This window comes from Metopolophium dirhodum, chromosome 1, assembly GCF_019925205.1.
Source record: "Metopolophium dirhodum isolate CAU chromosome 1, ASM1992520v1, whole genome shotgun sequence".
NCBI lineage: Eukaryota > Metazoa > Arthropoda > Insecta > Hemiptera > Aphididae > Metopolophium > Metopolophium dirhodum.
This window is the reverse complement of record NC_083560.1, coordinates 78208618-78228105: the sequence shown is the minus strand read 5'-3', so window position 1 is coordinate 78228105 and position 19488 is coordinate 78208618. Positions and strand designations below refer to the sequence as shown.

At 28.1% G+C, this 19488-nt stretch overlaps 1 protein-coding gene and 1 long non-coding RNA gene across 3 annotated transcripts in view; both read right to left on the bottom strand.

The window, feature by feature from the left end:
* Positions 1-1102: 1102 nt before the first annotated feature.
* LOC132935437 (uncharacterized) lies at positions 1103-11880 on the bottom strand. Of its 2 annotated transcripts, XR_009663250.1 has the most exons (4): positions 11740-11880; positions 11312-11420; positions 7733-7781; positions 1103-2552 (listed from the first exon to the last, which is right to left on the bottom strand). It is a non-coding gene; the product is annotated as an uncharacterized LOC132935437 (long non-coding RNA). The 2 variants fall into 2 exon arrangements; XR_009663249.1 differs by lacking the exon at positions 7733-7781.
* A 6384-nt stretch (positions 11881-18264) lies between these two features.
* LOC132934687 (facilitated trehalose transporter Tret1-like) overlaps positions 18265-19488 on the bottom strand; it is a 36069-nt gene continuing 34845 nt past the window's right edge. The window contains exon 5 of the mRNA XM_061001009.1: positions 18265-18773. Within this exon, the coding sequence (XP_060856992.1) occupies positions 18532-18773 (242 nt within the window). The 3' untranslated portion in view covers positions 18265-18531. The remainder of the gene's footprint in view (positions 18774-19488) is intronic.

Below are 19488 nucleotides of genomic sequence, written 5' to 3'. Positions count from 1 at the left end.
CAAAATAATAAAAATGTTGGTCTGGAAACGTTACATATGTTAAAATGCTCGCAAAGTTTGATTATACATAATCGAATTGAATTCCTAAACAGACTACTACTACTGATGAAGTTATCAATCCGATTTTGACTGAAGTCTGCAGTTGTCATGAAATACCGAGACAATGAAGTACATTTAATTTTATAAATAAGACAGGCATTATATTATGTTTCTTGAGTTTGGCAACAACATTAGTGTGTTTTTTATAATTTAAATTTTTTATGTACTCGCAATCTTTCTATGGTATTGGATATTTTCAAGATATTATACTTACACATAGAAACATTTTTCGATTGTTGGGCGTTAAAATTAAAATTGTATAGACGATTTATAAATAGCGATTAGATGCGAGTAATTACAGCTACCAAGTGTGAATAATTGTAACCATTTTAATTTTATTTAATGTTGGAAACACAATATTCATAATTAAATTAAATCTAAAATACAAAATATCTCTTATGCAAAATCGAAAGCTTAACGTTTTTGCGAATATACTATACACGGTATACCTACCAAATGTATGATTTATAATAATATTAATTTTAGATTTATTGTGGTTTTAACTATACGATATGCCATGTAACATGTTTAATAAAAATTGCATGTTATGAGGGGAGGGGTAAAGATCCCGCGTATGGCCCACGTCAAATCCTTGGGGGCTTTGCCGTCCACGACCCAGCTGAGATCACTCTTCTTTGCGTTTTGACATTTGATATCTGTAATTTAAAATATTTAAAATAGAGTACACAAAACTTTTAAAAATATCATTGCACTTTAAGTATTTAATTAATAGGTAATAATAATTCCTTTTTTATTTGGTAGCCATGGCAATTATATTATGTGGAAGATATACAGACTTTTATAAATTTAATATAATATAATATATTAATATAAATAAAAAACAATTAAATTAAAAGTCAATAATCAATAGAAATTAAATGCATAAAAGCTAAAAGTTAAAAAGTTAAAGCTAAGTATAAATTTGCCTAGGCCTGGATTAACTACATATATGCTGTAAGGTAGGCACGTATCTAGGGATAGACAATTGGAGGGACTATTTTTTTCTAAATGAATAATAAATTATAAAAATATAATTTATTATATTATAAAAATAAATTTAACACTTTTAGTTCACACTCGTTATAGCATTCAACATTTAATATATGTTGCCAGGAGAAATATTAAATGCTTTAGCATTGTATTAATGAATGAAAATATATTATTAAATAACATTTATTTATTTATTTGATCAATGACTATCTCACATAAAGTAGAAAAAAAATGTTTTTAAATATAAATAACTATAATACTAAACTAATAAAATATACTTCCCACACAGCATTAATTGAGAAATTATAATATTTTGTGAATATTTTGTAGTGCTTGTATAATGAATATTTGACTAATTATATTGTATAAATATTTTATTCTCATGATAACAAAATATTGGACTATATGATTGCACAAAAATGTTGACTAAAATTTTTATGTTTGCATGAAAATGTTTTTCAAAAAATATGATTTAAATGTTTTGTTAATGTTTTTTACAAAATATTTTTCAAATTTGTACTTCTTGGCCAAAAAATATAAATAAAATATTTCCTTATAATATTTATAATATTTACAAGCTTTTGTTTTTTTATTAGTTTTTGTCTTAAGTAAGTATTGAAATTAAAAATTAAAGTTCAATTCACTTTGTAGAAAATCATCCTCATGTTAACAAAAAATAATGAAATCAGACCATCCTAGGATGCGTAACAGTGTCTCCTGTAAAGCGTGTTTGACGAAAAAAAACACGCTTTTCATTTTTGGTCGGCGGTGCCGTTGACACAAGTTCGCCCGGTATCCGCATTCAGCAACACTCACACTAATTATCATTTACGGTTAACCCAAATGCCATAAACGACATATTGCCACTTATTAAAGACACACAAGTTTTCCCCATAAGATAATGATTTTTTTCCATTATGACCTTATTATAATATTGCTATACAACTGGCTATTTAAAAATATGTGCCTAGGACTTTGGTCAGGCTTCATCCAGCCCCACTTATGTCGAGAATATTATATTGGATATTCAAGACGTAATATTGTATCATTTTGTAAGTACAATAAAACGGCTGTTGTATAATATATCATCTACATTCACGTATCGCATAATAGTTCTCTAAATAATGCATTATGGAAGATGTAGATGCCAAATTCAGTAGTGCGAAGGCTTGCAGAGTATTGTAGACCAAGATTTATTCAAGGACGTGCCAAAACTTTGTCCGGTACACCGAAACGGACTTACGTACATGCTGCAGTGGTGACAATGGCGGCTGTCAAACTCCTTCCGATATACCATCAAATACTATTACGATCCGTTGCTCAACTCATAATAAGAAATATTATAGTATAATATGCATACCAGAATGTTGTAGTAAATGATATGTAGTTATAAGCGTACGAAGACGAAATCCGTCAGCCGCCGCAGCTAGTTGTGGCAGGTCCGTTACCCCAGTACCACCAAACTGAAAATAAAAGTCAAAAAGTATCTTATCGATTGTTATTTCATTTGTACACATTTGTAATCTTAATTTAAACATTTGTACACCTTCCCAAACTCGGGAAAATCAATTTTCCCTTGGCGGTACTGGGGTAACGTTACCCCAGTACTGCCATCGGCTTGTATTAGTCCCACCGACTCCAAACTAGTACCTACCAACGATTGTTATTTCATTTGTACACATTTGTAATCCTAATTTAAACATTTGTACACCTCCCCAAACTCGTTAAAATTTTTATTTTATACACATTTTTTATTAAATAAATATAGATTTTTTATCATATTTGGATTTTTTAAAGATTTTTTTATCATTTATAGATATTTAATCAAATTTAGATCTTTTAATCAGATATAGATTTTTTTTATCATATTTAAATCTTACTAAGATTTTTTTATTCTATTAAGATTTGTTTTATTTTGTTTTATTTTTGTTTAGTATACATTTTTTATTAAATAATGATTTTTATCAAGATTTTTACCAAATTTAGATTTTTTAAAGATTTATTAATCAAAATAAATATAGATTTTTTTATCATATTTAAATCTCATTAAGATTTTTTATTCTATTTAGATTTGTTTTATGAAATAATACATTTTTTTACCAAATTTAGATTTTTTAATTCTATTTAGATTTTTTTTTTATGAAATAATACATTTTTTATGAAATTTGGATTTTTTATCCTATCTAGAATCTAGATTGTATATCAAATATACATTTTTATTTCAAATTTATATATATTTTTTTATTTTTATAGATTTTTTATTTCTTTTTAGTTTTGTTTCATTTTATTTTATATACATTTTTGTATCAAATAAAGGATTTTTTTAAGATTATTACCAAATTTAGTTTTTTTAGGATTGTTTTATCAAAATAAATATAGATTTTTTTTCATATTTAAATCTTATTAAAATTTTTTTATTCTATTTAGATTTGTTTTATAAAATTATACATTTTTTACCAAATTATTATATTATTAATTTATTACTAAATATACACTTAAAAAATACGTACGCGTGTCAGTATAAACGGCAGAAGTGAATACTTGAATGAATATTTAACTTTGATTGGAATTAAAATAATAAAATCGAACTTTACTAGATGGTTGTAGAATGTCAAATAATGGTAACATTCATTAGTCAATAATAATTTAGAAAAAAAATATCTATGTAACCAAGAAACATATTATAATGAAATCTAAATATACGTTTATTGTTCACTCAAACAGACAACTCTAACAATAATTTGAAATGATTATCTCGATTTGCATTCCGACAAAATATTCTAATTTTTCACAATATGTATCAGAGGTAGACCTAGGCACATTTTTATAATTGTATTTAGATAATCGATTAAATATTTAAGTTTGAAATTTAAATAAAAATATGTGTTTTTAATTTGTTTACGGTACGCTGTCACCTATGAAATAATAACTTTAAAAATTGGAATGATACTTTAATAAAGAATTAACAATTTCTGAATTAGGTTTGAGACACCGACGATGACATACCATATCTAATTTAGTTTACAGTTATATGATAATTTAGCTTATAATAATTAATCTTTGTACATTTTTGTAAATAATGTTATTATATTATATTGTTAGAATGCCAAAAATATTGTAACACTAAGTTAAGATGACCATTGTTAGGAAAACTTTTTTTTAAAAAAAGCTTAAAATAATTTATAAATTGTAAGATAAAATGGTATAAAAGTGTAAAACAATATTAGGTATTGTTATATTTGTGTATATTTTATTTGTTTTAATTATAACATTATGGCCGGAATACGGTATTTTTATAACATAGACACACAGTACCCATATAAAAAAAATGTATAAAACTTTATATTCTTAAAAATCACATTTCTATAACATTTTGTATTCAAACATATTAATATGTCACGCCACAGTAAGTAACAAAGTCAATAATAATCCTATAATTCTATAATCGTTTGTGTGGTTCATTAGTGTTAACATTGTCAGTTTTCATACAAGTATCGAATGTTAAATACAATGAAAAAATATATTTCATCCGTATAATAACTGTAGAAATATAATTTTCCTAATAGTACTATTAAAGTATTAATATTATATATAAGATATAACTACCTACAATACTTAATCATCAATCGTATTGAGTAATTAAAAATTGATAAATATATTATTGACATATTATATAAATGAATAATAATTGATTTAAGAAGATAAGATAATTTTTTGTTTATTTGAAATTTTTAACAAAATTAGTTTTTTTTGGGTTTCTGTCAGTGTAACTACTAACTTAACTCGTTTTTCAATTAACGCGAAATCGACGAATTCAATTTTAATTTTAAGAATTGAAGTCAGGTTTGTTTCCAATTGCATTTTATTTTATTAGGTACACATACACATACACATACACATACACATACACATACACATACACATACAAATACTCTATTTTGTTTTCATTTCACAAAAAATATTTCGGGTTATGTTTGATGTGAATGGTTTTTTTTTTTTTAGTGACAAACAACTTCAATGAATACTATAATAAAACACTGTATAAACACTTTATAGTTTTGAATTCATAAAAAAAATAAATATGTTATAAACAAAACAATAAACAAACATTTATTTTTAACTTAATAAACAGTTTTATAAAAATTGTGTTAACTTAACTAAGTTATCCAAAAATTAAACTAATCTTTAACTGCTTCGTATTAATGCATATTAATCTTAAACTTGACCGAGTTAAAAAAAAATTATTAGCTGTTCCAGCTTTGAATTTCAAAGATAGTAATGCATTTGATAACTGATTTTTGTTATATTATAGAATTATATCAAATATTTTTTTAGATTAGTTTTATAAAATTAAATCAATTTTAATCTCATATTTATTATATACGGTGTGCGGTCTTCTTCGTTTTAAAATGCAGAGACTTTGCAAACAATTTATTTGTATAATTTAATTTAATTTTATAATTTTTTTTGTGGAGAGGAAGGGGATTGTTTGAGCCACTGTACGTGACTTAGAAAAAACGCGCTTATTAAAATATAATATCATGTAAAACGTTAAGGGACTTAACTGGTCAAAAATAAACAGAAGAAACAGTTGTTTTTGCTAAATACTTCGGGTATATATTATAATTGATTTGACAGAGAAGGATAACAATATGGTACTGTAGCAAGGGTATAAATGTATTTTCATAAACAAATTTAATTAAGTAAAGTAACATTAAAAATATTAAGTAAACGAGACATTTATAACAGTGATTCATAATTATTATAATTTAAAATGCTCGAGAGTGCACAGCAACTCTGTACAAAGTTTTTCCAAAGACCACGCGAGTGTTGTGAAGTTTGAAAGCAACGATAGAAAGTCGCTTTAAAAATATTATAACGCTGGATGGATGTTAAATTATTGTTTACCTTACAGTTGTAAATATTTTATTAAAAAAAAAAAGTTGTTGATTGCTCGTATTTTTTTAATGATCTTAGATTCTTAGAAAGCGGAGGTTTAATTGGTAGGTACCGGCTATAACAGTCACCATAAGCGTGCGCATGAGGTATACAAGGTATGCAGCTGCATACCCTAAAGATCTTTGAAGGGCTAAAATCAACTCTGGAAAAAAAACATTTTTTGCACAAGAAAAATAAATAATAGGTACGTACATAAACTAAGAAGATTCGTTGTTAGTTCTTAGTTCATAGTACGTATAACGGACTAAGATATCAATTATACTTAGTCCGTGGTACGTATACTAAAATATTTATAATGATAATAACATATGATTAAATACGAGGGAAATGCATAGATAATATATAATATGTATAATCTATGGGGAAATTATATCAGACTAACTGCAGGGATAACGTTTGCTTCACGTATATAATGATAATAAGACAATAAGGTAAATGCTATGGCCTATGCTAACCACCGCCCGAGGTATGAACTTATCCCTGCCTATGGCTGTGCTATTAGCAAATTAAACATCCAGTTATCAGTTATCAACTACCAAGTATTTGCAAAATGCATACTTTTTGTATTCGTCATAGTATTTTTTACAATAGGTATTTCAGTTTTGTTTTTTAAATAAGAATATTAGATTTCATATTAGAATAGCTCGAAACTAATAGCTCGAAGGATATTTTCGATTTTTTTTGTCCGAGCGCAGCGCAGCGAGCGATTGGCAACGCGGGTATCACTAACGTGGTTTACGTACAAATACTTTGGCTCACACTAATACCATTGAGAGTTCTTGGGACAAAATAAAATCATGAAATAAAAAACAGTGGGGTACTTACCAACCAATGTTGAACAGCTACTAAAAACCAAAAAAGTAGTGGTAGTGAATAAACGGAAAAGGTCCATCATTTTTACTATGTTATATGGTTTTGACCAAATATAATATTGTAGGTTAGGTTTAAAACTATATTCAATCATAACCAATAGCTATTTAACCACTAACAGCAAAATATTATTATTTAGTTTATTTTTTTGTAATCCTCATTTCTTACTATTCCGGTGGACTTTTCTGATATTTTAATAGATATTCTGCTATTCGGGGTGGAGACTAATCCAACAAATAAGAGATCAATACAATTGGTCAAGCCGTTCTTGAGTTATATAAATGCTAAATGGTATAACTAACCTAACTTTGTATTATATTTTTATATACATAGATTTTATTAAACAAATTGGTCACTGACCCGTATTTCCTTAACGGTTTTAGATTTTGAGCTCAGCGGAGAGCTTTAATTGAGTTTAATTTATTGGTATCTATAATAATGCTATTACAATCACGGATATGTCATGTGTTCATGTCGTATCTCAAAGTATAACTAATATAAAAAAATCTACAGTGGTTTGAAATTAAGTTATTTTAAATAATAAAAAAAACACAAACAAAATAATGTACAACCTGATTTAAGGAGCTATTGTATATTTTATATCCCAGACAGCAAATGTTTGACTAAAAATATTATTACAACATTTTAATAATATTATTCGTGACTATAATATTATTATTCGTGAGTATAATATTATTATAATGTAGTTATAATATTATCATTTCAAAATGCCGTCGGGATGTAACAAAAAAAACAAATTTATATGTAAACCTAATTTAAGAAACTATTTTATCATTAATATATAATCAAATACCTTCAATGTTTGTTCCAAGCTGTTAGTTGAACAACCTTAGCAGTTGAAGCTGTACCATAAATAAAATAAAAAAAAACAAAATAAAAGAAGGATTGCAAGATAATACGGGAATACGTTTTTGTGGTGAGACCGAGGGAGAGTTGGATGTTAAGCAGCGTAACATTTTATCGTACTTAAGATACATGTGTTGTCTCTATTATACAAACGTTAAACATAGCAAACTTTACGTTAACAATAATCTTTTTTACTCTGTAAAAAATAGAGTGAATTGATCTATGATAAAATGTAAAGGCAAGGTTATATTAATTATCATCTAGGGCATATCGGAGAGTTACAATTTTTTATTTTGTAACAATTTACTATATAGTATATACATAGAAGCGTACGTTGCGTGTGTCTTTTGAAGCTGTTTTACTGACCGTAGTCGATTCGAACTAAAATTGACCCAAAATATATTTAATATGTGTAATTTTCATCAATATTTTTGAAAAGCTGGTGTAATATGTACCGAAATAAAGATATAGGTATGAATTGTACCAACTCCAGTTGTTAAAAATGTGAATCGATTATTCTTTATTTTCATCCAAGGACTGGGACCGAACCTAAAAAAATCGGTTCTGGAACAGGAACTTTTAAAATATTAAGAAACCGGAACCGGAACCTTGATTTTAATAAATAAAGTACCGGAACCAAACCGGAATTTTTAAATAAAAAATTTTAGGTTCAAAAAATTTTTTTTTTTTTTTATTTTAAATAAGTAATATACAATTTGTTCCAGATGACACAATAAGCATATAGGCTCAGAGTAAAGTATGATATGATAAAATTGAAGAAAGTAGCCACCCATTGGTGACACTTACAAAAGAAGAGTTCACATGTTAGTTAATTAAAAGATCTCGGCATCACTACACTTTAGGCGCCTTGGGGGGTTTCCGGGTATGGTAAGCGACGCTAGGTTCTTGATTAGAGGATTTTTGTGATAGTTTGTTTTGGTGTGAAATCGTTTGTAGTAGGCCTTGGCTTCTTCGTTAAGCGTTTTTAGATTTAGATCTGTGTGGAGTGAGGGATTTGATACATAAGGAGGGGAATTCGAGAGTTTCCTTATGGCGATATTTTGGAACGTTTGAATTTTATTTAGGTTTGAATTTTTTGCGTTTCCCCAAAGCTGAATCCCGTAGAGCCAGATAGGTTTAAGCAGGGATTTATAGATGAGCAGTTTGACATTTAGAGAGGAGTGTTTATTATTATGAAGCAGAGTTTTTAGCATTCTTAGTCGGTTGTTTAAAGTCAGCCTTTTGGATTTGATGTGATAGGCCCAGGTTAGTCATTGGTCGAATGTGGGGCCCAGCTACTTGACTTTTGATGAGGAGGTGATTGGGGTTCCGTATAAGGTGACGCTGGGGCAGGGGGCAAGTTGGAGAGTAAAGGTTGCATGTATTGATTTGTTTAGATTAACTTTAAAGCAACAATTTGTAAACCAATTTTCCATCGAGTATATGTGATTTTGTAAATTTTCAGAGGCAACGAGAGGGTCAGCATGGATTGAGATTAAAGCCTTATCATCAGCGTAATCGGCCACAGATTATCAGAGTTAGCTAGATGATTATAAGTCATGTTTACGTGAGGGGAGGCGCGTGCGTTAGTATAACGCTTTGGCCTTGCGTTTTTCGACTATTTTGGTTCAAATGATCTCTGGAAGAGGTTTATGTATCATTGGATTTGTATCATAGTTTGTTGCTGACCAGGCAGCTGACTGTATAATGGTAGTTAGACTATTTACGGCTGAATCAATATCAGCTGAGGTTTTTAATTTAATTTCTTCGTTTACGAGGTCGTGAAATTTTTTGTGGTCTGTAGTACGATTAAAAAGCTTTGGGGGGCCTTGCCAGAGTGGAGGAGTGGTTAGCATTACAGACGATTGGTCAGAGTTTAAATCTAAGATATTTGTAGTGGTGTAGTGAAGACAATTCGGAATTTTTGAAACAAAGATGTCCAGTATATCTGGATTTTTTTTAGTGGAGGTTGGCCAGTATGATGGTCCAGAAGGGGCGAGAACTTTGAAATGTTTGGAAGTAGCAAAGTTGTAAAGGACTAAACCCCGAGGCTTATTAGTGCGGTATCCCCATGACTGGTGCTTGGCGTTGAAATCGCCGCCTATGATAAAATTGTTTTTAAATGTGTCAAAGTATTCAGAAAATTTTGAGCTTGTAATATTGTGTTTTGGAGGGGAGTACAATGCAGCAATAGAGATTAGAATGTTGTTCAGGTTATGTCAAATGGCACAGGATTGAATAAAGTCATGACTAAAGTTAGGAAGTGGTATAAATATTATTGACGATTTAATAAAGATAGCAACACCGCCATGTGCGGTGTTGTCAGGATGGTTTGTTTTAATCAATTTGTAGCCTGGAATATGGATAGAGGTACACTTAGTGAAATGCGTTTCAGTAATTAGAGCGATGTCTATACGTTTATTGTTTAGGACAGTTTCAAGTTCGTGAACGTGGTTTTTTAGGCCATTTGCATTGAATAGGCATATTAATAATGTTTTATCAGTGACTGAATTATTTGTGTTGTTATTAAACATTTTATTTATTTAATAGGTTGGATAGACTAGAAATTACTTTGACAAGAATTTCCATAAGTGGGTTAATAATAGTTTTAAAGTCGGCAAGAAAGCCTGTTAGCATTTTATTTATGTCTGGGACATGTTCTGTACTAGTAGGTTTAAAAATAAAATAACTATATTTATCATAATTTAAAGGTATTACTGTTTTGTGTATAATCTATGTATGATCATATTATGAGTTTTCTAATATTTCTCATACTATTATAATTTACCCGCATTCCGGACAGGTATTTAAAATTATTATATTTTTCGGTACCAAAATTATCTGGAACTAGAACTGAAATTATTTGGAACCTTTATTTTTTTCATCAAAGTACCAGAACCGGAACTGTTATTTTATTTTTGGAGTACCCGTACCGGAATCGATACCGAAAAATTCAAAAAGTTCTAGTCCTTGGTATGACGTACTATAAATATGTACACGTTTCGATAGTGAAATATAAGATACTGAGAATAATTTGAGAAGTTAATAATAACATAGAATATTCCATTTTAGATTATTTTAGATATTTTAGTGTTTTAGATTTTTAGGCGAAGATTTTTAACGTTCAAAATTATTTTTTAATAAATCATGTTACTTTATGTCAAATAATTGAATGGATACGGCCATTATATATTTCTTTCCCCCATTCCCCTACTATAGAAATAATTAAAATAAAATACAATTAAGTGAAATAATTATGACTGCGTGACTACATACCCCCCATCCTAGATGCCTTATAACCTCCCTTTACTTTTATCGGTTGTGATGTTACAGGTGATTTCAGTTTTAGGTAGATGAGAATCAAAAATGAAAAATCAATAACCAACACAATAATATGTCCGATTGGATATTAAACAGACTGCGTTTGTATAAAAATATATAAACATAAAATATGCACAGTTAGTGTTAATGACACGATTCGTATCCACAACCCACTTGTTTTTAATTATTATTATATTTTACTCACGAGTTGTAGACAAAGATTTTGAGCGTTCAACATTTCTTTAAATCATGTCACTTGACGTCAAATCATTTGAATGGATATCGAAATGGCCACTTTATTCTTCTTTCCCCTACTAATATAAACAAATAATCAAAATAAAATACAATTAAGTGAAATAAATATGACTATTAAACGTGTCAACATTTCCATCCAAATGCTTTATAATCGTAATTTATATTTATCGGAGGTGACGTTCCAGGTGATTGGAGATTTAGGTAGACGAGAATAAAAAAAAACCAAATTGCAATAACCTGCAATACAATGTGTAAGATTGGACCGATTGGTGTTTCAGCGTTTGACTAAATAATATGTTAACATAAAATATGTTATGTTAGTGTTATAGTGGCATGATTTGTACCCATTTATTTTTAATATTATTATATTTTACTCACGAGTTTTAGACGAAGATTTTGAGCGTTCAACAATTATTTTTAATAAATCGTGTCGCTGGATGTCATCGTTTTAATGGATATCGTTCGCGCAAACTAATCATATTATATTGGTATAGGTATACAACGCACGCCGAAAGCAAATATGTTTGTTACACAATATATTTTCTACCTAGCCTTATCGCGCATAATGCTACTTGAATAAAACTACTTAAGTTGATAATATTTTGACAACAATATATTTTTATCTACCACAGGTAACGCTTATACAGGTACTGCCTTTCAATACTTCTTTGTTTTATGTTCTGAGAACATTGTTCTTAGTGAACAAGAATATTTTTACAATTTTTATTTTTTATATTAATTTTACTGAGAAATGATTATTGCCACGTACAATATAAAATAACTATAACCTATCACGAAGCAATAAGGTTCTAAACTAAGATAATATTAGGTATAATTTTTGACAGAATTGTGAAACCAAAAAATAATTTTAAACTCATTCCAATGTTATCTATATATATGACTTACCTACTCGCAGTTTTAGCAAAACCTGCTGAAATTAATATGCGACTGTGAGAATGCGACCATTGTGTAAGATTGGTACGGACCATGCTCATATTCATTGTATACCAATAAAAATAATGTTATATGCTATTGAATAAAATAAATTTTATTATGCTGTTATTTAGCGCAATAATTTGTCGACCGACCAGGAAAAACGTGAAGATATAGTGGAGTAAGTCCCCACGTAACTTTTTAATGGACATAGCACTAATTTTGAAAATTATTCCATTGAATAGCACTAATTGAACATAGGTTAAAAAACTATTGTATATTATGACAAATTTTAAAATGCCGTAATAATTTCAAAAAAGATTTACAAAATCACAATACCTAATACAAGAATTATTTTAGACTAAATTAATATTTTATGTCACATAACATGCCAGTCGTGATATTATATCTAGTGACTAAAAATAATTTTAATTTAAAATAATGTAGTTACAACAATGAATAGTAAGTTATATTCTTAAATATCAAATTTCATTTAATTTCTTATAATATAAACTATTATTTTTTTTAAAATACTACCTATCTATAGTAGAGTAAAAATACGAAAAGATAAAGGGGAAAAAGTAAAGTAAGAATAACTTGTAGTAATGGTAAAAATATGATATTTAAAGTATATACAAATTATGGGTATACGTGTTCTGATATTATTTAACGTTGAATAGTGCTTTAATTTCACTAGTTTAAAGGGTACTTATGTATAATTAATAATTATTCTACTACTTTATTATATTTCGTATGTTATAATGTATGATGTGTGAGGGTGTGACGGACTGGCGATCTGGCGAGCTGTGTCGATTTTGTTACAGCCTTATATAGAACAATTTTTTGTGTAATCACTTCCTTGTCGGTGTGTATCAATTGAACACAACGTTAAAGTATTGATGTGCTTATGATTTTATTTTGTGCGGTGTGACAAAGGTGCCGCTGTGTTTAATTTATTGTATGCTTTTTACTGAACGTCTGATCGGAGGCGTCTTGAAGTATAATATAATATATGAGTAAATGTAAATGTAACAAGTACACAATTTACATCGCGTTCATTTATCTAACTATAACGTGAGTGTCGTCTGGTGCCGCTGATAATTGATTGTGTTGTTTTCTGCCCTCCAAAGCCAAACGGCAGTAAGTTTATTATATCAAAGTATTCGATATTTTGAGGCGAATTTTTTGTTTCCTAAGCAAAAATACCGTAAATGCAATATATTATATATTGTATAATAAACGTGGTTAAACATAATACGTATTAACAAATATATGAACGATACTAAGCAACAAAGCAGTATCAAACACATGCTAAGCAAAAAGACAGTAATTGACCACGGTACACGGTAATTTTACTTAGAATTGGATCAAATACGGTATTTTCGTTTAATATTGATGATAATTGTCTAGCCGTATCACACAATATCATACGAGTATTATCATAGATTATAATAATTTATAAATATACGCTGTTAACCATGATCTTAGATGACCCCGCTGTTAACATTCTGGTTGTTATTAATTCTGTGATTGTATTTGGCCTATCAACCATGATTATATTATATTATTTTATATTATTTCATGGTTGTGCTATTGTAAATGTGCTCATACTGCATTTTCCCTCTGTAAACAATAATATTAATGTCTCACACCACTAAGCTAAAAGTACGTATATGCGTTTTGAGGTGTTAATAAGAGGTATCTTAAAGTTTATCCATGAGCGTTATTGGACTCTACAGGAAAAGTTATTTAAGAATCATTGATAATAATTTTATTTTGATAATATGATAAAAATAACAAGGTGATTCAGAAAAAGTTATTTTTCTCAAAACTACTACATTGTTGCATACTGCCTTTTGGCTTAGGAGGGCAATATTTTTTACTAAAAGTCTGATCAGAGGTGTTAAATATTATTTTGTATGTGTTGAATGTGTCACGTGTGTAATATATAAGGAATGCATATATATGCCTAATATCAGTGATGAAGTCCTACAAAAGTTTATGAGTACACGCCTTAATCATTGTAAAAAATAACTTGGGGCTACGCCTAACCTGCGTACCACAATTTTCGTTAAGGGTACACCCATAAATATAAAATTAGGAGGTGGGTACACGCCGTGTACCCGCGTGCACCCTCCACCACTCCACTGCCTAATATGTATGTATTATAATATGTATATTGAATCACCCCACATTCCATACGGGTCGTAGTTATCCCGTGTTTTTATTTAAGTATAGGAATATTATATTATATTTTATATCTACCATGCGTAATGCACTAATGCGTATAATACCTCGTTGTATAATACAATTGTATGCCACTGTATAATACAAACTCACATCTCTAGTACCTAGTAGGTAATATACATAATATTTATATATAATAATATTATCTGGTTCCAAAGATCCCAAAGGTTATTTTATTTTACAAGACTCGTTAAAATACTACAGAATAAACAATTCTGTTGTATGTAGGAACACTACTTTATCAAATTAATTTCCGTCTTCACTTGTAGGTAGTCTGTGTTCCATAGAAGTGTTTATTGACAAAGATGAAGTTGCAGATACTATTTAGCTAACATCTTTTTAAACATTTGAATTTAATTAATGGTAATGGATGAAGGGGAAATGGTTAATGAATGTATTGCTAAGAGATTTCAATTAATTAATGATAAAAGTTTATTTTGCACTGTCAGATTTTCAGTGTGTTAGTATACTTGAAAGAAGCTATAACAAAATTATTTCTGAGAATTAATTTGCTTATTGAAAAATATTTTAAAGTGTACCTATCTATAAAATAATGAACATTAGAGAGATTTAATTAAAAAAAAAAAAAAAAACAGTTGCCATGTAATAGATAGTGAGTAGGTAATCAATTTTAAATACTTTGTAACTTATCATACAAAATTCAGGAATAAAGAATTTCCTGATTTTTATTTTTGAATAGGAGCCCAGGAAAGTATATTATATAATGCATACATCTAAAAAAAAATGTCAGATTAAGGATACATATTATATTATTATTATACGAGATTTTAATAAAGTTCCAGTGAGTGGCATACGCATTGGTGGAGTGGCGCATTGTCCATATTTAATATTATTATTTTTCTATATTTTTCAAGTTTCAAATGTAGTAAACCCAGTAAGTGGATTAGCTACAGCCAGCATAAATAAAAAGTAAAAGTTGAAGTTGTACAAACATTATAATAAAACTGTATTTTATTGTCGATTATTGTTATGCTAAAATGATTTTTTTCTTAAATATATTTTTGTGCATATTTTATGTTTTATATTAGTATAAGAACTAATAAAGGACCTATTTTATTTTATAAACAAATCTTGTGAGATGTGACAACTCTGGATAATTATTAATTTACAATGCACACTTTCCTTACCATGGAAAAATCCCGCGAACGCCACTATATAGCTCCATTGTATTAATATAGTGGTATTACAGATGGTTCTAAAAAAGTCAAATCAAAAAAAATGTATAAAATCAAAAGTGCTTTTAGAGAAAACTCTTTTTATATCTTAATATCTTAGACGTGGTGATTCATCAAGCATGCTCCCCTTAATTTTTTTACTTTAATTCTGAATTAATTCAAATTCTGATTTTTTAAACGCGTATATACTTAAAAACCATTTTTTGTACTACCTACTTAATAAGTTTCCTATGTTGATACAAACTTATATTTTCTTAATGAGAACCTCCTTTATTAAAATTCTCATTTGAAAAACAGTAGTTTATACAATAGGTGCTCATTTAAGCAAAACAAAAAATGTCAATAATTTGAAAAATTGGTCCTGAAGTATATTTAAAAATATTAAATTAAATGTAAAATGGGGGTGAGCGCATGCATGGTGAATCATCCTGTATGTAAAGATGGTTACCTCTTCAAGAACCGCATGTAATGAGGAAATAAACATTCATAAAATATGTGTTACACATATTTAGCGAGATGAAAATGTATACAATATTGTTTAAACAAATTAAATAATTAAAAAATCATAACATACGTAACTATAAATACATTTTCAGTTACGTTTCCGACACAATGTATCTGGGATAAATGGATGATTTAATCAGTTCATAACAAGATGAATGATCTTCAATTAATGAGTCCATAACGAGGATTCCAATTTTCTTTTCGTTCAACTGATAATTATTTTGGAAAACTAGTTCTAGTTTTGTATGAGAAATTTTACTCAAGGTATGTAAAAAATATTTTTAAACAAAAATAACGCCTTACAATGGTTTTATAAAAATTTTCTTTTGAAAACATTCATTCCCCTCTTATAATATTAAGTAGTTTTTAGTTACATCGTAAAGACTACTTTCACTAGACTGTAATAATTAAATCTAACGTTACGCAAGGCAACTTACTACGGGGTCATGACACTTATCAAGGAGGATATAATTAAATAAATAGGTACCTACTTAAACGTTAATAATAAAGAACATTTATAATTATTAGTATAAAGAAATTTTTTCTTAACAAAAAAAATGCTTACGGCACAGCCAATTGGGAGTGATTATATAATAAATTATAATACAATCTCCGGTTTACGCCATGCCATCACAATAATAATGCATATTATGGTTCAATTAAAAATTGGTGCAGAGTTCTATGACGTAGATACTGGATGGAAACAGTTTAACAGAACTATACTATAGACGTACCTATATAATATTAAATCAAATAATATTGTCAATAAATTTAAATGTTGCATACTGAGAACAATATACCTCTAAGCCAGAGGTTCCCAAACTTTTGATGTGTAAACATAATATATATAGGTAAGCGGCACTCCCACAAAATGTACAGCTGGGTAGTAATACATTTAGTGTAAATGAACGCATGTTGCGTATGGTGTGATTTTCAATCTTATTGACGGAAAATAGGAATTGTTGTCAACATGATATTATAATATTTAAAAGCAAAATTACGAAAAAATTGTAAAAAATGTCAAATTTGTATAAACACTTTAAAATTAGTCTAAATATTTTTAAATTATCATTGTGTACCTACCTACATAAAAAAGATAATTGTAGTATAATAGTGAGATAGTTAAAGTTTTTATTTTAGTTTTATTTTGTGTACAACAACACAAATCTTTGAGAATAAATCGTTATTATAATATTACCTATTATGTGTTAACAAAACATTTCGTTATAATTTAAACGCTTTAACGCTCATAAAAAAATGTTAAGTTTTTTTTTATTATGGTATGAACTATGAGAAATGTATTTTTAAATTTTCAAAAATGGTTTTGCCGAAAACTGTCAGTATACTAATAAATAACATTGTGGGTGGACAAGTTATATATTATACTATTATAATATTTTTATAATATCAATAATATAATAAAAATGTGCGTGTTGTGAGTAGGCTTGGGTGAAGTTTCATGTTCTATGTGACAATATCAGAATTGTTCAGTAGAGCGTTTTTAAAAATTAAAACATGCACTTCCAACCAAGTGATTTTGAAATTATTGGCGTCAAAAAATCCGCAATGTTCCATTCTATAAATTTTAATTTAAGTATTTCAAAAAAAAAGTTTTAAGTACTTAACATATTAAATTACTTTTAATTTATAGCAAAAGGGTCTATTGATATAGAACATAATGATTCCAAATTAAGTAAAACTAATATTTTAATGGTAAATTATTTATTTTACTACTTAGTTGTTCTCACAATTATATTTACTAATATTACAACCATTGATTTTCATGTTCAGCTATTTTGGTATTTTACTGTACTGGTCGGCATTTCACCTGCAAAATGGTCTAACAATAACAACAACGCACGACAATTTATTATTATACTATTAACACTTATTTCTAATACCTGTTTTTAAATTCTTTTATCCCCCCCCCTCATTTTAGATTTATAGATTAGGTCCTAGGAGTATTAAACTAATATTATGGTCTGAACATAATTAATTATATGTAAAATAAATTACACATAAACCGATTTTTTAATATATTATATTATAATATAATAGATTAATAGGTGTTATTAAATACATTAGTTCTATTGAAAATTATCAATTTACATTAAACTATAAACACTTAATTTACTATGAGGTATTCAAAAATAAATAAATTACAATATAAATAATAGCATCTCAATGCTCATTGAAGAATATACCTAAAATTCCATTAAACGAAATTGCAATAGTATATTATGTTTCCTCAAAATAAAAATAAAAATAATTATTATAGTATACAATATTCTTAAGGCAAGTTATTTTTTATTGATTTTTCACGGGAATCGAATGATGATAATATTTCGTTGAGAGATTTTCCTTTTGTTTCTGGCATTATGAACGCACCGTACAATGCACTTGCAAAACAGAATATTGTGAACACTGACCAAACACATTCCGGTCCGAATGTTGACACAAATGTAGGGTAAACTTTTATGACTAAAAACATAAATTCGTATCCAAAAAATTGTACGACTCCGCCCATTACACCTAAAAAAAAACAACAATGTTCATGATTCAAATAAAAACTAAAGTTCATAAATTAAGAGAATTAAAAATGTGGCCGTATAATTATGAATCTAATTACGTATTTTTAGACGACAAAAAACAAAAAAAAAGTGGTAGAACTTAAAACGTTCACGAGGATTTAGTATGCATATATTATAATCCATTTACCATAATTATTTTAAAAATTATCGACATTTTTGAAAATATTTTTTTAAGTACATCATTTTAAGTTATTATTATAAAACGTTTGGATGCACGTCCTTGGCTAATAACCTATACCTCGAGTATACGATTTATATTTATGCAAAAAATTACAGAACCATTTGTTTAATAGACAGGAATGTGGATTGCTTACTCACACACACACAAGCTTGTAGTATATATTATTATTAGTAGTAGTAGTATATATTTGCCTCAGAACATTACAATCATGTCCAAGCGTGAATGTTTCCCTCAGAGGACACTGATTTTATCGTATGAACAACACGGGAAGATTATACATAATCGTTAACCGTTGCAGTACACCTATATTTTCCATCTCACAAAAATATATTTATTGTATTGAATTCTACAGGGAAATTTTCCAATTTTTGTCCACAAATTCATGCTTTACACAAAATATTTATCATGTTTAAAAATTACAGGGATATTACAAACTCAAAATCGGTTTTGCTGCTTATTTGAACATTTTTACCGT